At 39.6% G+C, this 26146-nt stretch overlaps 4 protein-coding genes across 4 annotated transcripts; 2 read left to right on the top strand and 2 right to left on the bottom strand.

The window, feature by feature from the left end:
* Positions 1-5011: 5011 nt before the first annotated feature.
* Positions 5012-8808, bottom strand: LOC134674119 (cytochrome c oxidase subunit 6C). The gene is made up of 3 exons (XM_063532173.1): positions 8691-8808; positions 7777-7949; positions 5012-5140 (listed from the first exon to the last, which is right to left on the bottom strand). Exons 2-3 carry the CDS (start codon positions 7947-7949, stop codon positions 5077-5079), a joined length of 237 nt encoding a protein of 78 aa, XP_063388243.1. The 5' UTR covers positions 8691-8808; the 3' UTR covers positions 5012-5076.
* Positions 8809-9820: 1012 nt separating this feature from the next.
* On the bottom strand, positions 9821-10895 carry LOC134673724 (stabilizer of axonemal microtubules 1-like). Its single transcript, XM_063531722.1, has one exon. The coding sequence runs from the start codon at positions 10790-10792 to the stop codon at positions 9965-9967; it is 828 nt and encodes a 275-aa protein (XP_063387792.1). The 5' UTR covers positions 10793-10895; the 3' UTR covers positions 9821-9964.
* A 409-nt stretch (positions 10896-11304) lies between these two features.
* LOC134674117 (NF-kappa-B inhibitor-interacting Ras-like protein) lies at positions 11305-15919 on the top strand. The gene is made up of 3 exons (XM_063532172.1): positions 11305-11764; positions 13650-13819; positions 15142-15919. The coding sequence occupies exons 1-3, from the start codon at positions 11542-11544 to the stop codon at positions 15400-15402; spliced, it is 654 nt and encodes a 217-aa protein (XP_063388242.1). The 5' UTR covers positions 11305-11541; the 3' UTR covers positions 15403-15919.
* Positions 15920-22411: 6492 nt separating this feature from the next.
* On the top strand, positions 22412-23541 carry LOC134673927 (uncharacterized). The gene is made up of 2 exons (XM_063531968.1): positions 22412-22699; positions 22868-23541. Exons 1-2 carry the CDS (start codon positions 22595-22597, stop codon positions 23465-23467), a joined length of 705 nt encoding a protein of 234 aa, XP_063388038.1. The 5' UTR covers positions 22412-22594; the 3' UTR covers positions 23468-23541.
* The last annotated feature ends 2605 nt before the right edge of the window (positions 23542-26146 follow it).

Below are 26146 nucleotides of genomic sequence, written 5' to 3'. Positions count from 1 at the left end.
TTTTAAGCGAGGCTACGCTCAATATTGCGAGGCTGAACGTATAAATAACACTTGCACTGCGTATCGTATCAAAATCATTGCAGACTTTTCTTGGTCTAATTGTATTCATTCACCAGTCAAGCTAACATGTGAATAAAGGGTCTACCAAAAACGCGAGCTCAGCGAGCGCGAATTTATTTTAGCAATATCGCAAATTGTGAAAGCCTTGTTAAAAGGCCAGGCCGGGTACCGATCTTCACCTGGGCCTAAAAGTCCGAAGTGAGGCGAGCTTTCATGCTGCGAAATCAAAGCCGTGCTTCTGGCTTCAGGATAAGCACATAAGTAGTTGAGCAAAGACACGAACCAAATTCCATTGTATCAATAAGCGAGACCGCAGGCCGAGCTAGGCGCACCGAGTCCAAAGGCTAAACTGACGTAGAGGAGATGAGGAACACAAACCAATGGTAAATTGAGGTAAAAAGTGAGGCTGAAGTAAAGGTCGAGCTCAGCAATCTCCGCATTGCTCGACAAGCGTCTTTTAGCAAAGTGAGCTTTCATGCGAGGCAAAAGGCCAAGCTACTGAAATCAATGTTGATATTTATAAAGCGACGCCGAAGGCCGAGCTGTAAGGAAGCAACGCTCTGACAAGAACCAAATCGTCGAAAAAAGGTCACTTTTGTGACGCAATTTTACATACATACATTTTGTATGGACCGTCACTAAACTGACACCCAAAATTCGTAGGAAAAACTGAATGGGACTTCCACTTGTACCTATTTATTACAAGTTACAAGCTTTTGAGAAACGGGCCCCAGGTACGCATATACGCCCCGTAAACTGTAAAGTATTGCTTCAATTTTATTACAGTTTAATCAAATTAAAGAATGGATAAAAAAAAATAACAATAACGAAGCATACTCATTAATCTTATTATTATTAAGAATGTAACATTTTACTCGTGAATTTTGACCCTATTGAAACAATTTTTTTTTTGGTGCGCGCTGAGCCGCCGGGGCCCCCAGCCGAGGCGGGGCCCCTAGGCAGTTGCCTACTTTGACTTAGGGTTGATCCGGCCCTGCCTGTTACGAGAAAATAATTTTGGAAGACATTAATCTAGACACGCGGCAGCGTGTCAAGCCAAGTTCAAGCAAAGGAACTGGCTAGCCAGCGCCAAGTGTAATATTACACGAACCACTTGGTGCCACTTTTGACCCTTCTATAACTCAAAACATCTTTAACGTAAACACATAAAACTACGTGTGTTTAATTATATCCATAAGGACATCTAGAAGCCCAAATTTCATGAAGCTAGCTCAAACGGTTATAAAGATATGAAGGTCAAAAAGTCGTAAATTTTAAGACTGACTGACATACCTATAGTACCTAAACCTAACCTACTTCCAGATGACCTAGAAGGATGAAATTTGGAATCCAGCTCAGTTATTGTGTGAAAGCGTAGGAAAAAATCTAAAAATTAAAAAAAGTTATAAAATAGGGGGGGTCCCCATACAAAAAAACCATTTTTTATTGTGACTGACATATAAGTACCTAAACCTAACCTACTTCCAGATGACCTAGAAGGATGAAATTTGGAATCCAGCTCAGTTATTGTGTGAAAGCGTAGGAAAAAATCTAAAAATTAAAAAAAGTTATAAAATAGGGGGGGTCCCCATACAAAAAAAACCATTTTTTATTGTGATTGACATATAAGTACCTAAACCTAACCTACTTCCAGATGACCTAGAAGGATGAAATTTGGAATCCAGCTCAGTTATTGTGTGAAAGCGTAGGAAAAAATCTAAAAATTAAAAAAAGTTATAAAATAGGGGGGGTCCCCATACAAAAAAACCATTTTTTATTGTGATTGACATATAAGTACCTAAACCTAACCTACTTCCAGATGACCTAGAAGGATGAAATTTGGAATCCAGCTCGGTTATTGTGTGTAAGCGTAGGAAAAAATCTAAAAACAAAAAAAAGTTAATAAATAGGGGGGGGTTCCCATACAAATTTCTTTTTTATTGTGACTGACATATAGTACCTAAACCTAACCTACTTCCAGATGACCTAGAAGGATGAAATTTGGAATCCAGCTCGGTAATTGTGTGTAAGCGTAGGAAAAAATCTAAAAATAAAAAAAGTTAAAAAATAGGGGGGGTCCCCATACAAAAAACCTGTAATACGCGCTAAACAACCGGCCAATGGTGTGTCGTTGGCGGCTCGCAGCACCACATAATTAATACAAAGAACAGAAGTAAAAAACATGCAGCGGAAACACAAGAAAAAACATTAAATCTCAATACCTGCCTAGTTTTCTTTACAAAAAGTATTGATATCCCATCAAAAACATAAATGTAAAAAAGGAGAGCCAAGTTCAATACAAAAATTATGCTTGGCTGTGGGGTTCGCCGCAAAAAGAATGGAGATTTAAATGAGTGCCAAGTTCTATGCAAAATCCAAATATGTATTTATAGGAACAAAATAACATTATAAACAAGTATTAAACTCTATTTCTTTGCTTTATTGGATACCTATAACAATTGCTGTTATTTAAAAAAAATGTGAGATCTTAAAGTAGGTTAGATTTGGCTTGGCCAGTTTTTATCAGAATTACAAAATATATATGTTGAATAACTTTATAAAATGACTGATGTAATGAAAACTGGCCAAGTCAAATCTAACCTGCTTTAAGATCTCGCACTTTTTAAATAACAGCAATTGTTATAGGTATCCAATAAAGCAAAGAAATAGAGTTTAATACTTGTTTATAATGTTATTTTGTTCCTATAAATACATATTTGGATTTTGCATAGAACTTGGCACTCATTTAAATCTCCATTCTTTTTGCGGCGAACCCCACAGCCAAGCATAATTTTTGTATTGAACTTGGCTCTCCTTTTTTACATTTATGTTTTTGATGGTAGTATATAATAGGACAGTTAAATATCACAGTTTTTAGAAACAAAGGTAAAATTGACGAAATATTTAAAGTAAGCCGATCTTGTTTTTTAGCAGTTCTAAATAATATTAAAGTCTATATATATGGCATAGAACTAGAAACAAAATCAAATAAAAAATAATAATGAGTTCTAAATTCAAATTGAAGGAGTATACATTTAAGGTATTATAGGCCAAGCGCGCACCACGATATTAATTTTTGCGACACGATTTTAGAATCGCGCTGTAATATATCGCAGAAAATTCACTGCGCGCACTGCGATCAAAAAGTCGACGATTTGTTCATTCTCAACATGGATTTCGTACCAGTGCTTGTCATGAAACGTGTCTTTAATATGCGATTGCTGTATGACTTTGAGCATTTATAACACAAAGGTGATCCCCGTCTATTTCCATAATTAAATAGTCAACATCTAGCGTCTCATTTTGAGACTCCATTGGAGATGCAGGTGCCGAGACGTTGGGGTTTGGAGAGCGAAATGTCGACTGAGGTCCGGCCGGGGTGCGATTTTATTATCATAGTGCGCGCGGGGCCATACAACTCCGCATGCTGCAATCACTTTGCGACAATCGCGTCGCGAACAATCGCGGAAAAATGTGACAAATCACAATTTTAAAATCGCTGCGATTTTTTTGTCGCATATGCGCGCACTAACATATAAACACATACGTTGCATTTCTGCGACAAAATTATCGCAGGACAAAAAATCGTGGTGCGCGCTTGGCCTTACTCTAAATTATTATAATACATCAAGCATTCGCGAGATGCTCGACTTCGGTATTCAAACACAAAGCAATAGTACAAGAATCTAACTAAATGCAAAGGCCGAAGGAGCGATTCGAAGATCCGAAGCGTCCGACAGACGCGCGCCTCCCGTAACTTTTCCAAGTATTTTTAAGTACAAGTGTCTAAGTCGCAAGATCCAAAGGCTGAAGTCGCATTGAGCCGAAAGCCCGAAGCATCCAGGAGGTCAGTTCTAAACACAGGTAATTAATACAAGTGTCTAAATGCGAAGGCCGGAGGCCGAGCTCCGCGTAGGGCCGAAGGCCCGAAGCCTGCAAGATGTCAGTGGTTAAACACAGAACTGACAGCCTGGACGCTTCGGGCCTTCGGCCCTACGCGGAGCTCGGCCTTCGGCCTTCGCATTTAGATACTTTTACTATTGTTCTGTGTTTAAGTACTAACATCCTGGACGCTTCGGGCCTTCGGCCCTACGCGGAGCTCGGCCTTCGGCTTTCGCATTTAGACACTTGTACTATTGTTCTGTGTTAAAGCACTGACATCCTGGACGCTTCAGGCCTTCGGGCTACGCGGAGGTCGGCCTTTGGCCTTCATATTTAGACACTTGTACTATTGCTCTGTGCTAAAGCGATGACATTTTGCTAAAGCTCGGCCTTCGGCCTTCGCACTTAGACACTTTGTACTATTGTTCTGTGTGTGTAGTTGAATACGGTATCCTAAAAACAGGCAAACAACCCCTGTAAAATGTAACGATGCGAGCGGTACGGCTACCATCAGTTTGGCATTGACATAAACGCTACCGTGGGCGTGAACGTAATTTACTTTCTATGTATCTCGCTCGTACTGACATATTAGTGCGAAAGAGATATACCTATAGGAAGTAAATTACGTTCACGATATCGTTTATGTCAATGCCAATCTGATGGTAGCCGTACGGAACACTAAATGCCTCGAGCTATCTCGGACTTGGCCAAATTATTTTTAGTGTTCCGTACAAAACTTTGTTTACGGAACACTTATGGGATCACTTCGGTCTTGCAAATCAGTTAAATGCGTTTTTAATTATTATAAGAGTTAGGAGCATTTACATATTTGTATGAAATCGTTTTTCGCATCCAATTTTAACAAGAAAAAAAAATCGAAACATGTAAAACGTAGGGGCATAGATAGCTATGCCCGGTTAATTTGATGTATATTGACCATAGGGTCAAATATACATCAAATTATGTAAAAATGTTTTCCATTATGTCAATATCCAGAGAGAAAAATGGGGATTACATTTGTATGGAGATTCAGCCGTCCCCTTTCCTCTTAAAAATAAAACAAAGTATAATTAATTTATGATTTATATAACATTTCACATCGATTAAATTAATTCTACACTACGTATTGTGCGCTCAGCACGACTGGAACAGCCCCTTCTTCTTCATCTCTTCGAACTCCTTCTCTGCGTCGTAGTTCCTGGAAAAATGAAAATTTCTGTCAAGTTGCAATTTTTCAAAAGTGGGGCAACTATCCTAGTTTTACCCTATATCAATTCAGCCTATACTTATCGTGATTGGATAATGTGTCTCGAACTAGTAACCGTCAGATTAAGAAAATGCGTACAAATTATAATCAGATTAAATATTAATTAGCACAATTATAACATTAACGTGAAGGATGTGGACCAAATTAATCAAATTCACAATGTACTTTACGATTTTTAGGGTTCCGTACCCAAAGGGTAAAACGGGACCCTATTACTAAGACTTCGCTGTCCGTCCGTCCGTCCGTCTGTCACCAGGCTGTATCTCACGAACCGTGATAGCTAGACAGTTGAAATTTTCACAGATGATGTATTTCTGTTGCCGCTATAACAACAAATACTAAAAACAGAATAAAATAAAGATTTAAATGGGGCTCCCATACAACAAACGTGATTGTTGACCAAAGTTAAGCAACGTCGGGAGTGGTCAGTACTTGGATGGGTGACCGTTTTTTTTTTGCATTTTTTTGTTGTTTTTTTTGCATTATGGTACGGAACCCTTCGTGCGCGAGTCCGACTCGCACTTGCCCGGTTTTTTTTTAACTGCCTAACAGATAGCTGAAGTGGTTAAAATTGACTCCATGGGTAGCAAGATATTACTCAATACTCATATCTTAATCTGATATGCTCGAGTAAATAATACAAAACCGGCCAAGTGCGAGTCGGACTCGCCCCTGAAGAGTTCTGTAACAGCAAGTAACATAATAAAATAGCGTTTTACGTTTTAAGATTTATGACGTATTTTATTTATCTCGTTCAAACCAATTTTCAGTGGAAGTTTGCATGGTAATGTACATCATATATTTTTTATAGTTTTATCATTCTCTTATTTTAGAAGTTACAGGGGGGGGGGGGACACACATTTTACCACTTTGGAAGTGTCTCTCGCGCAAACTATTCAGTGGAGAAAAAAATGATATTAGATCTGTATTAGATAACTCAATATCATTTTTCAAGACCTATCCATAGATACCCCACATGTATGGGTTTGATGGAAGAAAAATATTTGAGTTTCAATTAAAAGTATGGAGAACCCCCAAAATTTAGTGTTTTTTTTTTCTATTTTTGTGTGAAAATCTTAATGCGATTCACAGAATAACTACATCTACTTACCAAATTTCAACAGTATAGTTCTTATAGTTTCGGAAAAAAGTGGCTGTGACATACACGGACAGACAGACAGACAGACAGACATGACGAATCCATAAGGGTTCCGTTTTTGCCATTTGGCTACGGAACCCTAAAAATCGCCTCTTGGGCTCATACATCATACATTGATAAAAGCGAGATCATTGTGTTATAAACTGGCAAAATAAACTATCATTTGAATGCCCGATTCAAAAGGCGGTTCCACACAGAACGAGCCGCCTCGCGAGAAAATTGCCGCGACTCGGTCGCTGGAGACATGCCTCGCCCCAGAGGGCCTACCGCGAACTACGTTCGACGTGTTGCCTCTCTGTCGCGCGTGTAAATTCGTACGTAAGTGTGACAGGGAGGCAGCACGTCCAACGTGGTTCGCGGTAGGCCCTCAGACGCGAGTGCGTTACTTCGCCCGTCACGACCACGTCACGAGAACGTCTACACAGGCCAAACTCAGGGGCTACCGCGAAAACCGAATTTCGCGAATTGTGGGCATTTTTCTCTGTCACTCTAGTTACGCCTTCATTGGAGTAAAAGAGAAAGACCCCGCAATTTGCGAAATTCGCGGTAGCTCTGCTTCTTGCGGCAATGGGGTTGGCTGGTCGAAGTATTTTGCAGATGGCGCCATCATAGCTTGCCCTGTCAATCCGTAGAATTATCAAATTTTTGTTTTTTTAATGCCCTTTAAGCCAAATCTCATAGAAAAAGGGGCAAGCTATGATGGCGCCATCTATGCAACCCTTTGACAGTAGCACAGAATAAATAATAGTACTAGGTACAGAAGACTCACTCTCTAACAAAACGCGTCTGTCACGATCAGCCTATGGCAAACCCCAAAATTGGGCTTGTACCGATGTAGTTTTAGCTACCTGTAGCAGGCGTGTCTCACTCCGCGATTTCGTCGCTTTGCTACAGGTAGCTAAAAGTACATCCGTTCGGTCCCAATTTTGGGGAAAGCCATAAGCCGCGCGTGGCGTTGTCGCCACCTAGCGGCCATATCTGTGCTGATCGTAACAGACGCGTTTTGTTAGAGAGCGAGTCTTCTGTACCTAGGACTATTATTTATTCTGTGCCTGTAGCAAAGCGACGAAATCGCGGAGTGAGAGACGCCTGACAGTAGCCAACGCCATTTACTCGCAAGGCGGCACGTTCTGTGGGGACTAGGGTTGCCAACTTTTTTTTTGGTGGAATATAGTATTTTCTAGAATATGGCATCAAAAATATAATACATTTCAAAAAAATATAGTACTTTTAGATAAAATACTAAACATGAGTGTAATATACGTTTAATCGGAAATATAGTATTTTAGCGTACTATATATTTTTCCAAAAATATATAGTACGGAGAGCCAAAATATAGTACAATACTATATAATATAGTATGGTTGGCAACCATAGTAGGGACCCGTCACAGAGACAGTACACTCACCTGTAGAACTCTGCGTATTTCCTCTTGCGCTCGGTGCCGACCAGCTGTTTGAAGGCGATTCCGCTGACGGCGGCCAAGGCAAGGGAAATGATGAGGTTACGCTTGATGGAGGCGTTTAGGAGGCCCCTCATCACGGGCTTCGAGACGGTGGAGACTGCCTTGTCACCGGCCATCTGCAAACATAAATAAATAATAATAAATAAATATTATAGGACATTTGTACACGAATTGACTAAGTAAGCTCATGAAGGCTTATTGTGGGTACTCAGACAACGATATAGGTACACAAACATACATAAATATTTAGAAAACACCTAAGACTCGGGAACAAATATCTGTGCTCATCACACAAATAAATGCTCTCACCGGGATACAAACCCAGGACCATCGGCTTCACAGGCAGGGTCACTACCCACTAGGCCAGACCGGTCATCGTCGTATTCTATTAGAGGCTCGAATTATATCAGATTTAATTGCAGTTTAAAGGTAGGTAGGAATGGAATAAGATTCTCTATTTTTTCGAGAAAAAAGTTAGCTTGTTTTAATGACCTACGAGCTAAAAGTCTGCTAATTCCAGCAATTCGTTTTTTTATTTATATCCTTAACCTCTTACAAGGAAAACTGTGGCCAGTGATGATCTGACAGCTGAACAATAAAATTAGTGAAATATAAATATGTAGTTACTTACTGTGACGTTACTTAAGAATGATTTATTTAAATTAATGATTAATTGGTTGTTTTAATAACTCCCGAGAAATCTTTATCTTTTTAAGAACACCTTGTGATTATTGACAACCTTCTTACATAACACTTTGCAATGAAAAAATGCCGTTTAGAATGTTTCAATCTGTAATATATAATTACATAAGTCAAGTGAAAGCCCGAAATGAAGCCAATTAATTGAAATTACTTACTTTTGTTAGAGTTTTGTGATAAAATTTACTGAACCTCACGAAAAGCAAATGAATTAGAACTGCGTTCTCTATGTTTCGTTTTCTAAGCAGATAACGTGAAGTCTACTCTGATTGGTAGAAACAACTATTACATAAATGTATTAACCAATCACGTTTTAAATCGATATGACTTTTTTTTTTCTTAGTTCTCCGTTACCAAATTTTTTTTGGACAAATTCGACATTTGGAATGCGTTTTGTTTCATTGTGTTTTTAACTTATAAATCTTATAATATGTTAGTTGTAAGAATATATTAATTTGTGGTTTTTTTATGGAGCGACATGTTCACCTCGGTGACAAGCTCTAAAAATAAAGAGAAAAAAAAAATCTTATAATATAATTTCATTTTGGTATTTTTTCCCAGTTTCGTCTGCGCTTGGGACGATGTGGCATGGTATAGCTGGTTTGTTACTGCACACCTTTGTATGGGGACCTTGCACTTTGAGACTATGCACTGAAACTTGGCACAGTTGATTGTTAGCTGGTCTTGAGCAGATACAGACCGGGAGCCGAAGAGAGCCCCCCCACTAAATCAGACGTGGTTCTCGATGTCTACCGGTCTGTTTCTGCTCAAGACCAGCTAAGAATCAACTGTGCCAAGTTTCAGTGCATAGTCACAAAGTGCAAGGTGTCGTGCACTAACAAACCAGGTAGTATGGCATCATTGGCATCATTATAAAAAACCGGGCAAGTGCGAGTCGGACTCGCGCACGAAGGGTTCCGTACCATAATGCAAAAAAAAAAAAACAAAAAAAGCAAAAAAAAAACGGTCACCCATCCAAGTACTGACCACTCCCGACGTTGCTTAACTTTGGTCAAAAATCACGTTTGTTGTATGGGAGCCCCATTTAAATCTTTATTTTATTCTGTTTTTAGTATTTGTTATTATAGCTGCAACAGAAATACATCATCTGTGAAAATTTCAACTGTCTAGCTGTCACGGTTCGTGAGATACAGCCTGGTGACAGACGGACGGACGGACGGAAAGCGAAGTCTTAGTAATAGGGTCCCGTTTTACCCTTTGGGTACGGAACACTAAAAAGCGCGAAAGTTAAAAAAAGAAATATAGTCAAGGCAATCAATATTCAGCATTCTTTAACTTGCAGCCTTTATTTAAGACCATGGCCGCCAGATTAATTTCTTCAGCTCAATTGGTAAACATTGCATTAGGGTTTTAAAAAAGAATTTCATGAACGAACACAACTATATAAATAACAAAATAACGGTGGCTATCGTCAACATCCGGCTCTTGGAAATGTGAGGCAGGAACAAGGGTTTGTAGCAATGCACTGCGCCGGGCAGATGCAATTGCATGGCTTACAATCACCATAACTACATGGATCCAGAACTTGCGAGCAGTCCTCTCCTGGTGGGAGGAACGAGGAACGGTATACTGTGGTCGAGTCGATCTTCTGGCAAGGTTTTTGATATTGGCCTTTGCAAGCCCAAGGCGGGCGCTGTGGTGATGGTGCGCATACAGGCTGATATGACATTTTGTGCGTAGTCGAGCTCTCCATTTTAGCCACTGGTCGCTCATAACACTTAACAGGTGCAAACGATGGTGCTGGTGGCGCGGGGCCTGGATTTATGTAAGATAAGCGGTTCACCGTGCGGTTTTCAAACGGAGATTCAACTGAGTGGAACTTAGGTGGTGGTTTACAGGATTCTCTCATGATGGCCGGCTTGGGGACGTAGTCATGACGTTGCGTGGTGACCGCTTGCATAGGCCCCTGCCCCCACATGTCGTGGTGACACGGCCGGATCGGTTGCGTGGTACAAACCTCATTCGGGAGAAATGAAAGTTTCTGGACTGTGCTGCCTTCCATTGGCTCGCAGCTTGGGACTAGGTTAGGTGCTGGTTTTCTAGGGATTCCACGTAAGTTTGAAGAGTCTGCTGTGGGTAAGTACGATAGATTATACGTGGTGGAGGCTTCTACAGGAGCAGTGGGTTTTACGTAGCAACGCCGCGGAGCGTACGAGTCTGGTATACGAGGTTGCTTATAGCACGGACTGACGACTTTACCGCAAGAGCGGCAAGCCCCACAGGGAACACACTCGGACATGATTTAGATAAATTTAAAATAAATGAAATAAAATAACTAAACTACATTAAATTTAAAAATTAACTGAAAATAATTTCAAGTCATGTCAATCAAATGGGCCGGATGCATAGTAACGATTATATTGTTAATCTATGGATTGAAAATTGTAAAAAGTAGGGTCAACATAATTATAGGGGTGGCCAGACGTTGAGCAAACAAGTTTCCGACGGTCGAAGGCAAGTCAAAGGTCACCTTGATCTGGGTCGGATACCAATGAAATTACGGTTAGGGACCAGCAAGCACACCTCTGCCGGAAGCTTTCTTGACGGTAATCTTCTATAAACATGCATCAGCAATTCATCTAATTCACCAAATTAGAAATTTCACTTTATCCGACGAAAATGAGCGTGTAAATGACCCTTAAGATATTTGAGACACATTTAAAACCCTAACTAAACCATAGATGATAGAGTACTAGTGTTTTTAAAAGCGAAAAAAAAATGTGTCAAACAACTGTCAAAAAAGACGTCTGAGACGTCATGGCTCAATCGTCATTTAGCTGTGTTTATTTATTTATTTAGCCAAAATTTAAACTTATACAAGTTCTGTACCGATTACTTTTCTCTTTAAATCGATGAGGTTTATAATTCAACTTAAAACCACAACTTATGAAACCTTTACCTGATTCTAAACAATGTGAAAAGTGAAAGTATTACGTGGGCCAGTAACTGGCAATTTTTCTTTATTTTTCCCATAATTCAACTCGAAAAATGGGTAAAACTAGTAAAGTAGTTATCTGCGGGATGAAAGGTGTTGGTAAAACTGCCGTTCTTGAGCAGTTGATATACGGAAATGTGAATTTAAAAACTTATTTCTATCCGACTATTGAAGACATTTACGTAGCGAATATCGAGACAGACCGCGGCACGAAGGAGCGAGTGTGTTTCTACGATACTGCGGGGCTCGAGCCACCGATTACAGGCGAGTTTAAAGGTTTTTACACGTTTTTGATTTGTAACTAAAACATTCTAATTGGAAATTTTAATTATCTTTGGGCTACTTGCACCATCCCACCAACCCGGGGTCAACCAGTTAAACCTGGAGTTACCATGGTTGGCCTTTAAGGTGGTCCACCTATCCAATTTCTTTGTCCAATGTCAGTACGCCTCACTCTCTCATTAACCCGTCGAACGCCCACCATACAACAAATTGATGCAAAGCAATTTGACCCATATTGATTTTTAGTAACACGTCTGATACTGAGTCACTATAACCCAATTTGAGTTAGCATCACACGTGTCTTGGTAGGGCGCTCCACGGGTTAAGCAAAATGGCTACGCAACATGTGTTGGACAAAGAAATTGTGTAATACCTGTAGAATCCATAAATCCATTAATTTGGTTACCAAAGCGCTTTATTAAATTTTACAAATATATAACTAAATAATGTATTATTGAAGTCCAGAATCGTGTCTTGTAAGCTCTCCTTGGTCGGCCCTTCTTCCTGTTTGCTTCAACTTTCCCTTCTTTGATGTTTTTGATAAATTTGTCGTGTCATATCAGGTGCCCAAGCATCTTTCCTCTTTTATTATCTATAGTTCTTAACAAACTCCTCTCCTCAACTAATAGCTAATACATATATATATTAAGACATATGTCTTAATTAGCTATTAGTTGTTACTCAAATATAGTTATCATGAATATCATCACTAATATTATAACTGTATATACCTCTTGACCCTTAAACCACTGAATAAATTTAGATAAAAAATTTGTATGGATATAGTTTGAGGCCCACAAAAGGACATAGGATATATTTAGGGTTCCGTACCATAGGCGTACCCAGCATTTTTTAAAGGGTGGGGCAGAAGTATGGTTACGTGCCTAAATTGTTCCTAAAAAAAATTAGCTTCTCGTCAGACCACAGACCAGGGTGGGGCAAGTTGCCCCACTTGCCCCAATGTGCGTACACCTATGTACCGTACCCAAACAAACGGGACCCTATTACTAAGACTCCACTGTCTGTCTGTGCGTTTGTCTGTCTGTCCATCTGTCTGTCTATCACCAGGCTGTATCTCATGAACTGTGATAGCTAGACAGTTGAAATTTTCAGAGATGATGTAGTTCTATAACAACCAATACTAAAAACAGAATAAAGGCTTGGCCACACACAGAGCGCGACGCAGCGCCGCGTGATGCCGACGCGATGCCTGGTCAAACAGGGCGTGCGCCGATCGCGCCGGCCTCACGCTCTCAACACGCCCTCATCGCGCGCGTGAACGCGGCGCGGCCGCGCGCTGCCTAGTAACGTCCGATCCTACTGATGTGACCTTGCGCGACGCGGCGGGCCGCCGCGTTCGCTCGGCGCAGCGCTGCGCACGCGCCGCGCGGACGCAAGGGGCCGCGCGGCGCGGGGCGCGACCGAAGCGGGGCGTGATACCGGCGGGACGCAGTCTGTTTGACGTCGGTAACCTGTTAGCATGTGCCGCGGTCGCGCGGCGTGGACGCGGCCCTGCGCCGCGCTCTGTGTGTGGCCAAGCCTTAAAATAAATATTTAAGTGGGGCTCCCATACAACATACATGATTTTTTGCCATTATTATTTATTTATTAATCATCATTATCATGACACCACACAGACAAAGCAGAAGCTAGTAATAATTATATCTTCTTCTTCAGTCGGTCCCTCAATACTGAGGATCGTGACGTCATATCCTTCTGTTGAAGACCAGGTTCCTCCTTAGGGTTCTGTTCCCCACAAAGCGCATATCCTCGTGCAGTTTTAATTGCATAAGGCAGCAGGTGCAGCAGAGGCAGGTGGTGCAAGGGTGTAGTTTTAATAATTATAATGTTTTATATCATTTATATAATTCAATTACAGGACCACCCCAGTCCCCGACGCTGCAGCTGACAGCCAACCAGGTGCTGCAGCGGCACTACCTCGGCTTCGCAGAGGGCTACGTCATGGTGTACGACACCAACCGGCCCGAGTCGCTCGATGTACTCATGTATCTGAAGAAGGATATCGATAGAAATAAGGATAAGAAAGAGGTTAGCGGATTAACTAGAAAACTTTAGTCTCCTAAGGCCCACGGTCCTACCTATAGTACTTATTCAGTTTGATGAAATTCAAATCATATTCAATAGGAATAGAATCGCATTTCTTTCCTTCGTTCAATTTTCAAACAAAACCAACTCTATTCCCTGCACTAAAGGATCAAATTTCAGTGGCAAATTCTGGATTTTCATTTGTATGGCCGGGCCTTAGGAGGTTAAGTCGAACGTTGCTTAATAATTTGGATTAGCCGCGTCCACACAGAGCGAGCATATGCGCGTAGTGTAGACGTGCCCGTGGCCGTTTTGTGCCAGAGGAAATTGCCTCGCACTTATGCGCGCTCTATGTGGACCCGGCTAATCAAGCTGAGGTGATATAGCAACATGCGTGACTTTAAACCACAGACAAAACATCCTCCAGACTGAGCATAGTCGCGCTACCCCCTTTGGACCCAGGTATGTCCTTAAACCACGTCCAAGACCACCAGTGGACGGGCAGCAGCGTCCCTCAAATTCGGTGTACTCGACTGCGATCGCCAACCCGCCTGCCAGCGTGGCGATTATGGCATTCACCCCCCATCCGGCACGTATGGAGGTCCAAGGGGGAGGCCTATGTTCAGCAGTGGACGTCTTATGGCTGAGATGATGATAATGATTTTTAAAATGTGTTTTTCAATTAAAAGACCAATCTTGAAGGTCTTTTAATTGAAAAACACATTTTACTACCTTACCTAATTTCTAATGCTAAATAAAACGAACTATAGTGCAGCGTCGAGCACTAGTACTTCTACCTTATTCAATGAGTGAGATTGACATGGATTGTGATTTTTGAACAATCTTGATAAGGGTTAACTCGAATTATTTCAAATATTTCGTGCTTATAGTTAATTTCACTATATGTAACATACATATACATTTTATTAAACTTAGGGCCGGTACAGACGGACTGCAACTTGTATGCATAATTATGCTTTAACAAGCATACAAATTACAGTCGGGTTGCAGTCCGTCTGTATCGGCCCTTAGGTATAATACCACCACGAGTACGCTGGTTAACAGTACCAGGCGTGGCTCACTCCGCGATTTCGTCGCTTTGCTACAGGTAGCTAAAACTCCATCCGTTCGACCCCAATTTTGGGGTTTGCTTTGCAATAAGCCGCGCGTGGCGCTGTCGCCACCTAGCGGCCCTATCTGTGCTGATCGTGACAGACGCGTTTTGTTAGAGAGTGAGTCTTCTGTACCTAGTACTATTATTTATTCTGTGACAGTACATTTTAGTTTAGTGTCAGTTGAAATTTAAATTATATTTTTCTTTGCAGGTAGTAATGCTAGTAATAGGCAACCGCACGGGCCCTGACGATCCCAACAGCCTCGAGAACACCTGCTCCAAAGCGGCCAACTGGTGCTCGCGCGAAAAGCTCCGCCATTTTGAAGTCAACGCGATGGATCGGCCATCTTTGTATGAACCCTTCATATTTCTAACCTCAAAACTTAACCCGGTACAGAATAAAACAGCGTTTCCACAGTTAAGTACGCTGAGTAAGTTGACGCAAAAGAATAATAGGAGCGATGCTATGTAACATTATATTTTTAATCTATGCCCTTTTTGTTATCAACCTTAGGGTCAGTTGAGTAAGGTCTTTCATTTCAAGGAGACGAAAGAACGGTTTTGTTACATATTATAATCATGATGTTTTATTATTTCGTCGGGTGACAAGCAAAAGTCACTAAGTACTATCAAAAAATTAAAGTAACAATGCACTTTATTACACCTGTAACACGGTTCATTGTCCAATGATTTCAAATACAAATACAAAATCGTTTATTTGTCCAACATAGGTATGAATAGGGCATGCTCCCGGGAATTCCCGGGAATTTTATGGTGTCAAAAGAACCGGTACTGAAGACCCGGTACCGGTACTTCCCGGTTCTCATCATATGACTATTTATTCCCATTTCAATAGTAGTAATGTTTTAGTACTTTAGCTCAGGACATTATATAACATTTAATAATGGTGCTATGAAATGGGGGACCCAAATAACCCGACAAACTAACCTAGTAAAGTAGGCATTCGTGCCGTCATAGTGCTGAGTGCATCGACTACGCTACGGCCGTGTGGCTCGGCCCAGGCGGAGGCAATGTGTGCCGGTAATTTAGTAAAATAGGTTGAAACGCCAATTAAGTCTTTGTTTATAATAAAATAAGTCATTTATTAATTCTTACGCAATTATTCATATGAAAATAAGTCATTCATAAAGATTGTACGCTAACAGAAACAATTTCTTAAAAGTAATCAAAAGATGCCTTGAGAACCGGGAAGAACCGGGAATCCCGGTTCCGGCAATGCCCAGAACCGGGAAATGAAATTCTTGGTACCGGGACCGGTACTGCATGCCCTAGGTATGAATAGTACATAAGTACAGATCTTATAGTATTCAATGGTGTTAGTTAGTGACTTTTGCTTGTCACCCGACGATTTTACATACAGCGGCGGTAGCACGGTCGCATTTTATCGCTTGTCATCATGCCTGTCACGTTCTAACAAATACATATGCCAAACCATCCTGCGCCCGCTGGACAAAGAACTGCAAACTATTGCAGTCGGAAACATGAATGTGATACAATACATGCAAGGCACAATCCATCGTCTTCGAGAAATGAAATAATTTCCACTAACTTGGTGTGGCACTATTATAATCCTTTTCAAATAGCTTGGCCTCTGTGACAGCTGTCATCTCCATACATTTTATAACCTTAAAACGAAAAATTAAACCGAACACGTCTCACAAGTCAAAAGTCTACACCTCGACATTGGCAGAATCCACCTTGCAAAATTTAGCGAGGAGTAAAAGCCATAATTAAAAAAACAAAACGAAAAATTGTATTGAGATGACAGCTGTCACGGAGGCCAAACTATTTGAAAAGGATTATAACTGTCATGTTTTTGGTGGGTTATTTTTAGAGAAGTGAGATACGTAGGGTACCTGATGTTTGATACTGTAAGGCAGGGGTCTCTAAATCCCGGCCCGCGACGCATTCCAACCCGGCCCGCCAACACCCAAAGCGTCCTGCCCGCTGGAGCCAGGCTCCAGGGGTTCAGCCCTAACAGCAGCAACCAGATAGATCGAATGTTCATTATTTGCCTCTATCGCTCTTACATATAGGTACCTAGAGTTAGTTAGACCAAGATAAGACAAGTCTGCAAGGATTTTGATAGCGCACGCAGTGCAAGTGTTATTACGTCAAACTTCTATGATGGCTCCTCTACACGATGGACCAGCGCCGGCCACTCCAAGGGCCGCAGCCATGCGGGAGAATAAGATAGCAATATCACTTGCTCCCTCTAACGCATAAATGCGTCCCTTGGAGTGGCCGGCGTTGGCCCATCGTGTAGAGGAGCCCTGAAATTATGACGTAAATATAACACTTGCACTGCATGATCAATCAAAATCATTGCAGGCTTATCTTGGTCTATACAGGCGTGGCTCACTCCGCGACTTCGTCGCTTTGCTACAGGTAGCTAAAAGTCCATCCGTTTCACACCAATTTTGGGGTTTGCATGCCATAAGCCGCGCGTGGCGCTGTCGCCACCTAGCGGCCATATCTGTGCTGATCGTGACAGACGCGTTTTGTAAGTCAGAGTGAGTCTTCTGTACCTAGTAGGTACTATTATTTATTCTGTGGTCTAACTCTATTCGATAGAGGCAGGTTAAGAAATGTCAGCTTTAGTTTTTCGCGTAGGCCCTGTGCTGCATAAAGATTTTGGAAGTGTCAATCATTATGAAACCTAATATACAGGGTGGCCCAAAATATGTTGGGATGTTTACTGCGGTACCTATATTGTAGAAAATTTGAACAATCATTTGCGTTTGTGTATCATATCATATAGTTCATTTTTTTAGAATTAGAAAGAACTTGCTAGAAGGTAAGCGATCTTGACATGTCTTTTAATTGAAAAACGCTTTTTAAAAACCAAGAACTATTACTTATGATAGCAGAAGAATATAAATGATCGTATTAAACCCCTCCAGAACATATCGCGAAATTGACGTAAGACTCCACACTCGCACACTTCACGGCGATTTCGCGGTTTGGTTTGCGGCAATATGGCGGAAAAGCATCAGCTGATCGAGTTTAACTGTTAGTTATCTATGGCATCATACGTGATTTAGCTGTTTTTCAATTTTGTTTTATTGTAAAACCGTAAAATATAGCTGCTTAATATAATATAATCATAATATAATTCATATTTATCTTGCCACAGAGGAGCCAAAATATTGTGTAATGTGGAGTCTTGCAAGTTCGCGCTTCGCGTCTCCTTTGACGCGGGCCGAAATACCGACAAAAAACGGAGAACATGGCGCGAAGGCGTGAACAATCTGCGAAATCGACGCCACACTTGCTTTCGCGGCTTCGCCCGCGATTCACGCGCATAGTCTGGAGGGGGCTTTAGATTCATAATTATTACATATTTGCCGTTACTTATTTTTAAAATGTGTTTTTCAATTAAAAGACACATCAAGATTGTTTACCTTTTTTCTAATGCTAAAAAAAACGGGGTATAGCTATGGAGAACATTTTAAAGGTAAATGTTCAGTTTTAGTTAAATGATTGTCATTTTAATGGCAATTTGTAAAAGTAGTTAAGAAAGTTATTCCTAAAATAATTTAACGTAACTTTTTACTTTTTGGGCTACCTCGTAGTGTGGTTTACCCTACATTCGTTTGGAACCTGCCAAGATTTCGTCAACATTTCATCTGGTTATGATTTAATTTAAAAAAATTTAAAGCATCAGTTATTTAAATTGTACTTAATTATATGTTGTAAAAATGAGATTATATTTGTGATTGTGCATACATTTATATTATGTATAAATTATGTAAATCTGTCTGTGTGTGAAATATGTCAGTGGCATACGCACCTAAAAACATACTTTGATTTTATTTATTTATTAATTTAATTAAAGTATTAATACTTAAGTATTTATTGGGTTTAAAGGTATTACTTGAATTTAGTATCTATTAGGAGTTTTTAGTTTTTGTTAGTAAAATTTTACTAAAACTATGAATTATTATGTTCAACCGCTGTCTTATGAAATCTCACTAAGTAGTTAATTTATTATTTAACTTTAAATTGCCCCTTTATTATAAATTTTGTAAATATTGATTTAATCATCAAAATCATTATTAGAAAAGGAATATAGGGGCATAGATTAAGATCAATAATATTTGTAGGTTAGGATGTTATGATATTAATAATAATTATGAATTTACTTAAGAGCCCTTCAACGTGCACACTAGCACCACAGCCAAATAATCGTGATTATTTAAATTTGACGAAAGATATTGAAAAAAAGGGGTCGCTACGTACTGTATTGTGTATTTAAGTACCTTTTGAATTCATCAGACTAGTTTTTATGTTGCTGGATTCGTCGATCTATGCGTCCAAAGTTAAAACGGCCGTTTTTGTTTTGAGTTCCTAGATCGACGAAACCAGCAACATAATACAGTACGAAGCGGCCCCCTTTTTTCAATATCTTTCGTTAAATTTAAATAATCACGATTATTTAGCTGTGGCGCTAGTGTGCACGTTGAAGGGTTCTTAAAGAACTGTATCCTATAAAATAATATAAGTTGCTTCCTGAAGACCTTAATTAATTTTTGAGAAATAGTACCTATATTACTACAAAGGCCAAGAAACAGGGAGTGTGATTACAACGAGCGAGTAAAGCGAGGCCGTTTAGTAACGTGAGGCTGGCGATCCCTTATTTGTTCGGCTTGGAGCATTTTTAGTGGTACAGTTAGAAGAATAATTGTATATATGCCCATAAGTATCATTTATGTAGAAAGCCAAACCATTTGAACGCCAATGGCGTTCAATAGTCACTGACTACAGTGCAATTAATTAAAAAACCGGGCAAGTGCGAGTCGGACTCGCGCACGAAGGGTTCCGTACCATAATGCAAAAAAAAAACAAAAAAGAGCAAAAAGAAAACGGTCACCCATCCAAGTACTGACCCCTCCCGACGTTGCTTAACTTTGGTCAAAAATCACGTTTGTTGTATGGGAGCCCCATTTAAATCTTTATTTTATTCTGTTTTTAGTATTTGTTGTTATAGCGGCAACAGAAATACATCATCTGTCAAAATTTCAACGGTTCGTGAGATACAGCCTGGTGACAGACGGACGGACGGACGGACGGACGGACAGCGAAGTCTTAGTAATAGGGTCCCGTTTTACCCTTTGGGTACGGAACCCTAAAAAGTATACATACATATACAAGTACATACATAGTTGTAAGTAGGTAGTCTTCCTTCTCATGACTTCTTTATGTTAATAACTTAATAGTTTAATTATTTCAGTAAGTAATGTACTTAAATAAATTATAGATTTTAAGATAATAGTGCAATATTTGATTTACATGTTTTATGATCACGCTTATTTGATATACCAAATCTTGTATTGGACTTATATGAATTAAACTTTGAAGAAAGATCTTCGTATTCATACTACGGTGTGCGAGCAGGGCATCGCTATACGTGCATTGCGCTGTCTTGCTCACACACCGAGCTGCATCGGTGTGATCATCGCGTTGTTTTTTGAAGTGAAAACTTCTTTAGCACTGTCCATAAATTACGTCATCGATTTTTGACCCCCCCCCCCCCCACCTAAAATCATTATTCTTCGAAAACCCCGTTTCCTCCTTCCGTCATGCTACCATCATCCGATGTCCAGACCCCCCCCCCTAATTTGAAAAGACGTAATTTATGAATAGCCCCCCTAATCGAAATACTGTTACAATGTCATTGAGTTTTCACTTCTGCAGCACTCCCGGAGTGCAAGTAGTGCAACCCGTTGTTTTTTTTTAACCCATGCTACTGCAGTGATCGTTGACCGGCCTGGCATTTTCACTCCCTCCATTAGATGCAGGAGGGGTTAACTCTGCACTTCTATACCAATTTTGCAATAAAATCACAGATTTTTTGGACAAATTGGTTCGATCGAATTGTCATTTCAGTATATGGTTTACTAAAACAAGGTTTATTGAGTTAATTATTTCCTTTTTAGATTTCTATTAGTCTCTCTAGAAAATGGCTTTAAAAGATTTAGGGTTCATCCACATAATACGTCACATCGACCGCAAAGTTAAAGACGAAAAATTGAAAAAGAAGTACCTATCAAAAATCTGACATTGTCTAAAAATCTAAATTTTGTGTGACGTAATTGATGGACGACCCCTTGATATCGGTCTTAGAAAGCTCTCAGTAGGCAATAGGATATGGGCTATCTAGTTGCTAAGAGCGACAGGGAAATAAAATATACATTTCTCTGTCTCTCTCAACCAAAAATGTGGCGCCCGGTCGTAACAACTCCCTAACACCACGCATATCGTGCGCGTCGCGCCATTATGAACTTTGTCAGAACGCACTAAGGGTGATATTGTTTTGAATCTACGCGCGTCATACACCTTTGTGTTGTTAAAGTATACTTTTGTTTTGTCTCTGTATTTTACAGGTAGAATTCGGAAAGCGTATGTGACGTTCCACGGCAAAAGGCACCTTATGGCAGCTGGCGCTTACGTCGCATAGCGGCGCAATAATATTGGAACGGCGTTAATAATAGTGTAAGCGCCAACCGCTATAAGGTACCTTTACCCGTGGGATGTCACATATATGCTTGTTAATGCATAAAATTTAATGTTAATGGGTAAAATTGTTCTATGATTAGAGCTTTGTAAGACCTTAGATAGATTAGGAATTTAAGAATTACTCGTATAGCTGTCCGAACGATCTTATGTAAATTAATGTATAATAGGAAGAATTTAATTTATTAATAATATAGTTTTGTTTGGAAAAGTTTGTTTTTCTATTCGTTAACTGGGGCCTATTTCTCTAACTATATTAGTCCAATATTATTAGTGTGTTGCCATGGTAACCCACGCGCAGGGGCCCATTTCTCTAACGGTATTAGACTAATAAAACTAGTCCACGAACTGTCAAATCATATGGGTTACCATGGCAACACATTAATAGTTTTAGACTAATACTGTTCGAGAAATGGGCCCCAGTTCGTGGACTAATATTAGTCTAGGCCCATTTACATGGTGCGAGTTTCTCGCCCCGACCGTGCGATTATCGTAGCACGAGGAAAAATATAGTATGTAAACTATACGTACGATATCGCACAAGACGGAGCGATAATCGCCTCGCCCTTGATGATTGGATGTCTCCGTGTAAACAAAATTTGAATGCGAGAATCGTACTTCGAGTTCATGTGCTATTCAGTCCCCATCATGAGTGTATTTTTAATCTTTATTTTATTTTCATTTTGGACCAAACTCTTTAATTGCCGCCTCATGCAAAAATGAATAAAGTGCTGCTTCTCTTGCATCCCTGTTTTTGTAATTGATGTCTTCCGGGTTTCATATTTAAGCATTCGTAGCTTTTATACATCTGATATAACCTTACGTATGTTTCCAAATTTGTACGTTTTTTTGGGAAATTTCAAATGTTTTGTTAATTGCCATAACTCAGAACAAAGTTTTTCTTTTCAAAATGCTGCTGTCTCCCGATAACTTTTTTCTTCTTAGAGTCAACGCCATTCCATTTACGATACGAACAGTTTGGTGCAACCGACCCTTAATCTATTTTCCATATTTAATATTATCGAGTTTGACGGATTCATTCAATTGTCTTCTTGCATTTCTGTAGATTTCACTTAAAGTATATTCTGTAGCTTTTGTGAAATATATTTGCGGTTTTAAATAACATAATGGCATGTCCGTATCGTATTGATAACGACGTAAAAAAGAAAATAATAGATATGAAAAATTATGGCTTTCCCGTTACTGATATTGTCAACGAACTCGGAATAGCAGTAAGTACTTTGAAATCCTATTCTATTTTAACTACCACTATTGATTAGATGATTATGATAAATATGTTGTTGTAGTCAGACGACAGCGGCATCCGTGATAGAGAGTTCAAGGAAAGGAAAACCTGACCAAATTGCACGGTATGTACTAAAAATATGTTTTTTTTACAGAGAAATACCGTCTACTTATGGTTAGAAAGGTGGGAGCAGGAAGGCGGATTAAACAACCACGTGTCATTTAGGCGTCCAAGGTCGACAACGAGGCTCCAAGACGTAAATATAATAGAAAAGGCCCGGAACGAACGCTTTATCAATACCACCCAGTTTTCCGGTGTATTCAATGTCTCAAGTAGCACAATAAGACGTCTCAAAGAAGGGGGTTTGCAAAACCGAGTGCCTACGCGGAAGCCAGCTCTTACCCAAAGGCATATCGATGAAAGGCTGCATTTTGCAGTCACCAATAGGAATAAAAACTTTGACGACGATATTTTTATGGACAATAAGATATTTTCTTCGTCTGACAATGGAAGGTTAGCACTATGGAAGCCTGATAATACTCGATACCATGCACGACATTTAGTACCTGATAGACGCAGTGGACGGATAACTAATTGGCTTCTGGGTTTGGATGTCAAAGGAAGGACCCGGAGAGCTGGTCGAAATAACTGGGCGGATGAATGCCATGGATTATGTAGAAATACTCGAAGATTCATTCCTGCCCAGTGTAAACATATGTTATCCGAACCGACGTGTCACATTTATGCAAGATAATAGCTCTGTTCACAACTCACGGCTAGTGCAAGCATGGCTTCATGAACACAGAGATACTGTTACACGAATTAAAATGCCCGCGAAAAGTCCAGATCTCAACCCCATTGAGAATTTGCGAGGAAAAATGGTCCGGGAGTGGAATATGGACCAGTGTAGGACGAAAGAACAATTAAGACGCCATGCAATCGGTGTGTGGGAGTCTTTCAGGGGTCGCGATTACTGTGCTAAACTTGTGGGCTCCATGCAACACCGCCACCGGCTGAGGGCGGTGAGGAATGCTGATGGTAGTTACACTAAATACTGATTATTTAATGAGATATACAACATTAAGTTCTAATACTCAGTAATTAGATATTCTCTTTTATTTTAATTATACATTTATAATAAAATTAATTCTGATAGTTTTATTTCAACATTAGTTTGTCAAGGGTTAGGATTTTCAAAATGTAGAGTGGTAACGCACGTTCCGTGTCTTGTAATTATTAATCCCACCAAAAACATAAATGTAAAAAAGGAGAGCCAAGTTCAATACAAAAATTATGCTTGGCTGTGGGGCTCGCCGCAAAAAGAATGGAGATCTAAATGAGTGCCACTGCCAAGTTCTATGCAAAATCCAAATATGTATTTATAGGAACAAAATAACATTATAAACAAGTATTAAACTCTATTTCTTTGCTTTATTGGATACCTATAACAATTACTGTTATTTAAAAAAATGTGAGATCTTAAAGTAGGTTAGATTTGACTTGGCCAGTGTTCATTATATCAATCATTTTATATATATTGTAATTCTGATAAAACCTGGCCAAGCCAAATCTAACCTACTTTAAGATCTCACATTTTTTTAAATAACAGCAATTGTTATAGGTATCCAATAAAGCAAAGAAATAGAGTTTAATACTTGTTTATAATGTTATTTTGTTCCTATAAATACATATTTGGATTTTGCATAGAACTTGGCAGTGGCACTCATTTAGATCTCCATTCTTTTTGCGGCGAGCCCCACAGCCAAGCATAATTTTTGTATTGAACTTGGCTCTCCTTTTTTACATTTATGTTTTTGGTGGGATATCAATACTTTTTGTAAAGAAAACTAGGCAGGTATTGAGATTTAATGTTTTTTCTTGTGTTTCCGCTGTATGGTTTTTACTTCTGTTCTTTGTATAATTATGTGGTACCGCGCGCCGCCGACGACACACCGTTGGCCGGTTGTTTAGAGCGTATTAAAAGTTTTTTGTACACCACTTATTTTTTGACTTTATTTTAATATAGCAAATATAATAATACATATATTGGGGTAGTTTCAAATATCTGCTTGTAGCGGTTCCAACGCTACAATAAAAAAATATTTTTTTGTATGGGGACCCCCCCTATTTTTTAACATTTTTTATATTTTTAGATTTTTTCCTACGCTTACACACAATAACCGAGCTGGATTCCAAATTTCATCCTTCTAGGTCATCTGGAAGTAGGTTAGGTTTAGGTACTTATATGTCAGTCCCAATAAAAAGTGGTTTTTTTGTATGGGGACCCGCCCTATTTTTTAACTTTATTTTATTTTTAGATTTTTTCCTACGGTTACACACAATAACCAAGCTGGATTCCAAATTTCATCCTTCTAGGTCATCTGGAAGTAGGTTAGGTTTAGGTACTTATATCAGTCCCAATAAAAAATGGTTTTTTTGTATGGGGACCCCCCCTATTTTTAAACTTTATTTTATTTTTAGATTTTTTCCTACGGTTACACACAATAACCGAGCTGGATTCCAAATTTTATCCTTCTAGGTCATCTGGAAGTAGGTTAGGTTTAGGTACTTATATGTCAGTCCCAATAAAAAGTGGTTTTTTTGTATGGGGACCCCCCCTATTTTTTAACTTTATTTTATTTTTAGATTTTTTCCTACGGTTACACACAATAACCAAGCTGGATTCCAAATTTCATCCTTCTAGGTCATCTGGAAGTAGGTTAGGTTTAGGTACTATAAGTCATAAGTCAGTCTTAAAATTTACGACTTTTTGACCTTCATACCTTTATAACCGTTTGAGCTAGCTTCATGAAATTTGGGCTTCTAGATATCCTTATGGATATAATTAAACACACGTAGTTTTATGTGTTTACGTCAAAGATGTTTTGAGTTATAGAAGGGTCAAAAGTGGCACCAAGTGGTTCGTGTAATATTACACTCGGCGCTGGCTAGCCAGTTCCTTTGCTTGAACTTGGCTTGACACGCTGCCGCGTGTCTAGATAATTAACAGTTGTACAACTAGTCCGGGCCTTTATATGAATTCGAATCGATCGGATATAGTGCGAAACCACTCTTTACTTATAAACTCCTCCCTGGTGCCTGTCCACTGAATTCGAGTGACGAAAAAATAACCAATCGAATACAATTCAATAAAAAAATTATTCATAGCATATCTCAATAAAATATAACATACAGTACACATCTTAAAAGTAAAGGCAGTAAAAGGAGCGCACTTAAAATTTTATTGGTAATAAAATAGATTCTCTTTGGTAATAGTAAGTAGTTTTTCCTGGATCCGCTTTGCTCCAGTGTGCAGGAAGCTTAAACCAAGCCCTTTATTTCATGCATGAGAGGAAGCATGTCTGTCTGTGCCAGTAATATAACTTATCTGTCAAAATTTGGCGGGTGGCGAGTCAGAACGGCCGGGGTCTTA

The sequence above is a fragment of the Cydia fagiglandana genome, chromosome 19 (assembly GCF_963556715.1).
Source record: "Cydia fagiglandana chromosome 19, ilCydFagi1.1, whole genome shotgun sequence".
NCBI lineage: Eukaryota > Metazoa > Arthropoda > Insecta > Lepidoptera > Tortricidae > Cydia > Cydia fagiglandana.
This window is presented reverse-complemented; position numbering and strand designations above follow the sequence as displayed.

Bases quoted from the DNA above. Each gene is read 5' to 3' on its own strand.
- LOC134673724 (XM_063531722.1), bottom strand. From the start codon at position 10,792: ATGTCCGAGTGTGTTCCCTGTGGGGCTTGCCGCTCTTGCGGTAAAGTC.
- LOC134674119 (XM_063532173.1), bottom strand. From the start codon at position 7,949: ATGGCCGGTGACAAGGCAGTCTCCACCGTCTCGAAGCCCGTGATGAGG. The intron at 5,141-7,776 runs GTGAGTGTACTG...TCATTTTTCCAG, and splicing joins AAATACGCAGAGTTCTACAG to GAACTACGACGCAGAGAAGG.
- LOC134673927 (XM_063531968.1), top strand. From the start codon at position 22,595: ATGGCATGTCCGTATCGTATTGATAACGACGTAAAAAAGAAAATAATA. The intron at 22,700-22,867 runs GTAAGTACTTTG...TTTTTTTTACAG, and splicing joins TCAACGAACTCGGAATAGCA to AGAAATACCGTCTACTTATG.
- LOC134674117 (XM_063532172.1), top strand. From the start codon at position 11,542: ATGGGTAAAACTAGTAAAGTAGTTATCTGCGGGATGAAAGGTGTTGGT. The intron at 11,765-13,649 runs GTTTTTACACGT...ATTCAATTACAG, and splicing joins GATTACAGGCGAGTTTAAAG to GACCACCCCAGTCCCCGACG. The intron at 13,820-15,141 runs GTTAGCGGATTA...TTTTCTTTGCAG, and splicing joins GAAATAAGGATAAGAAAGAG to GTAGTAATGCTAGTAATAGG.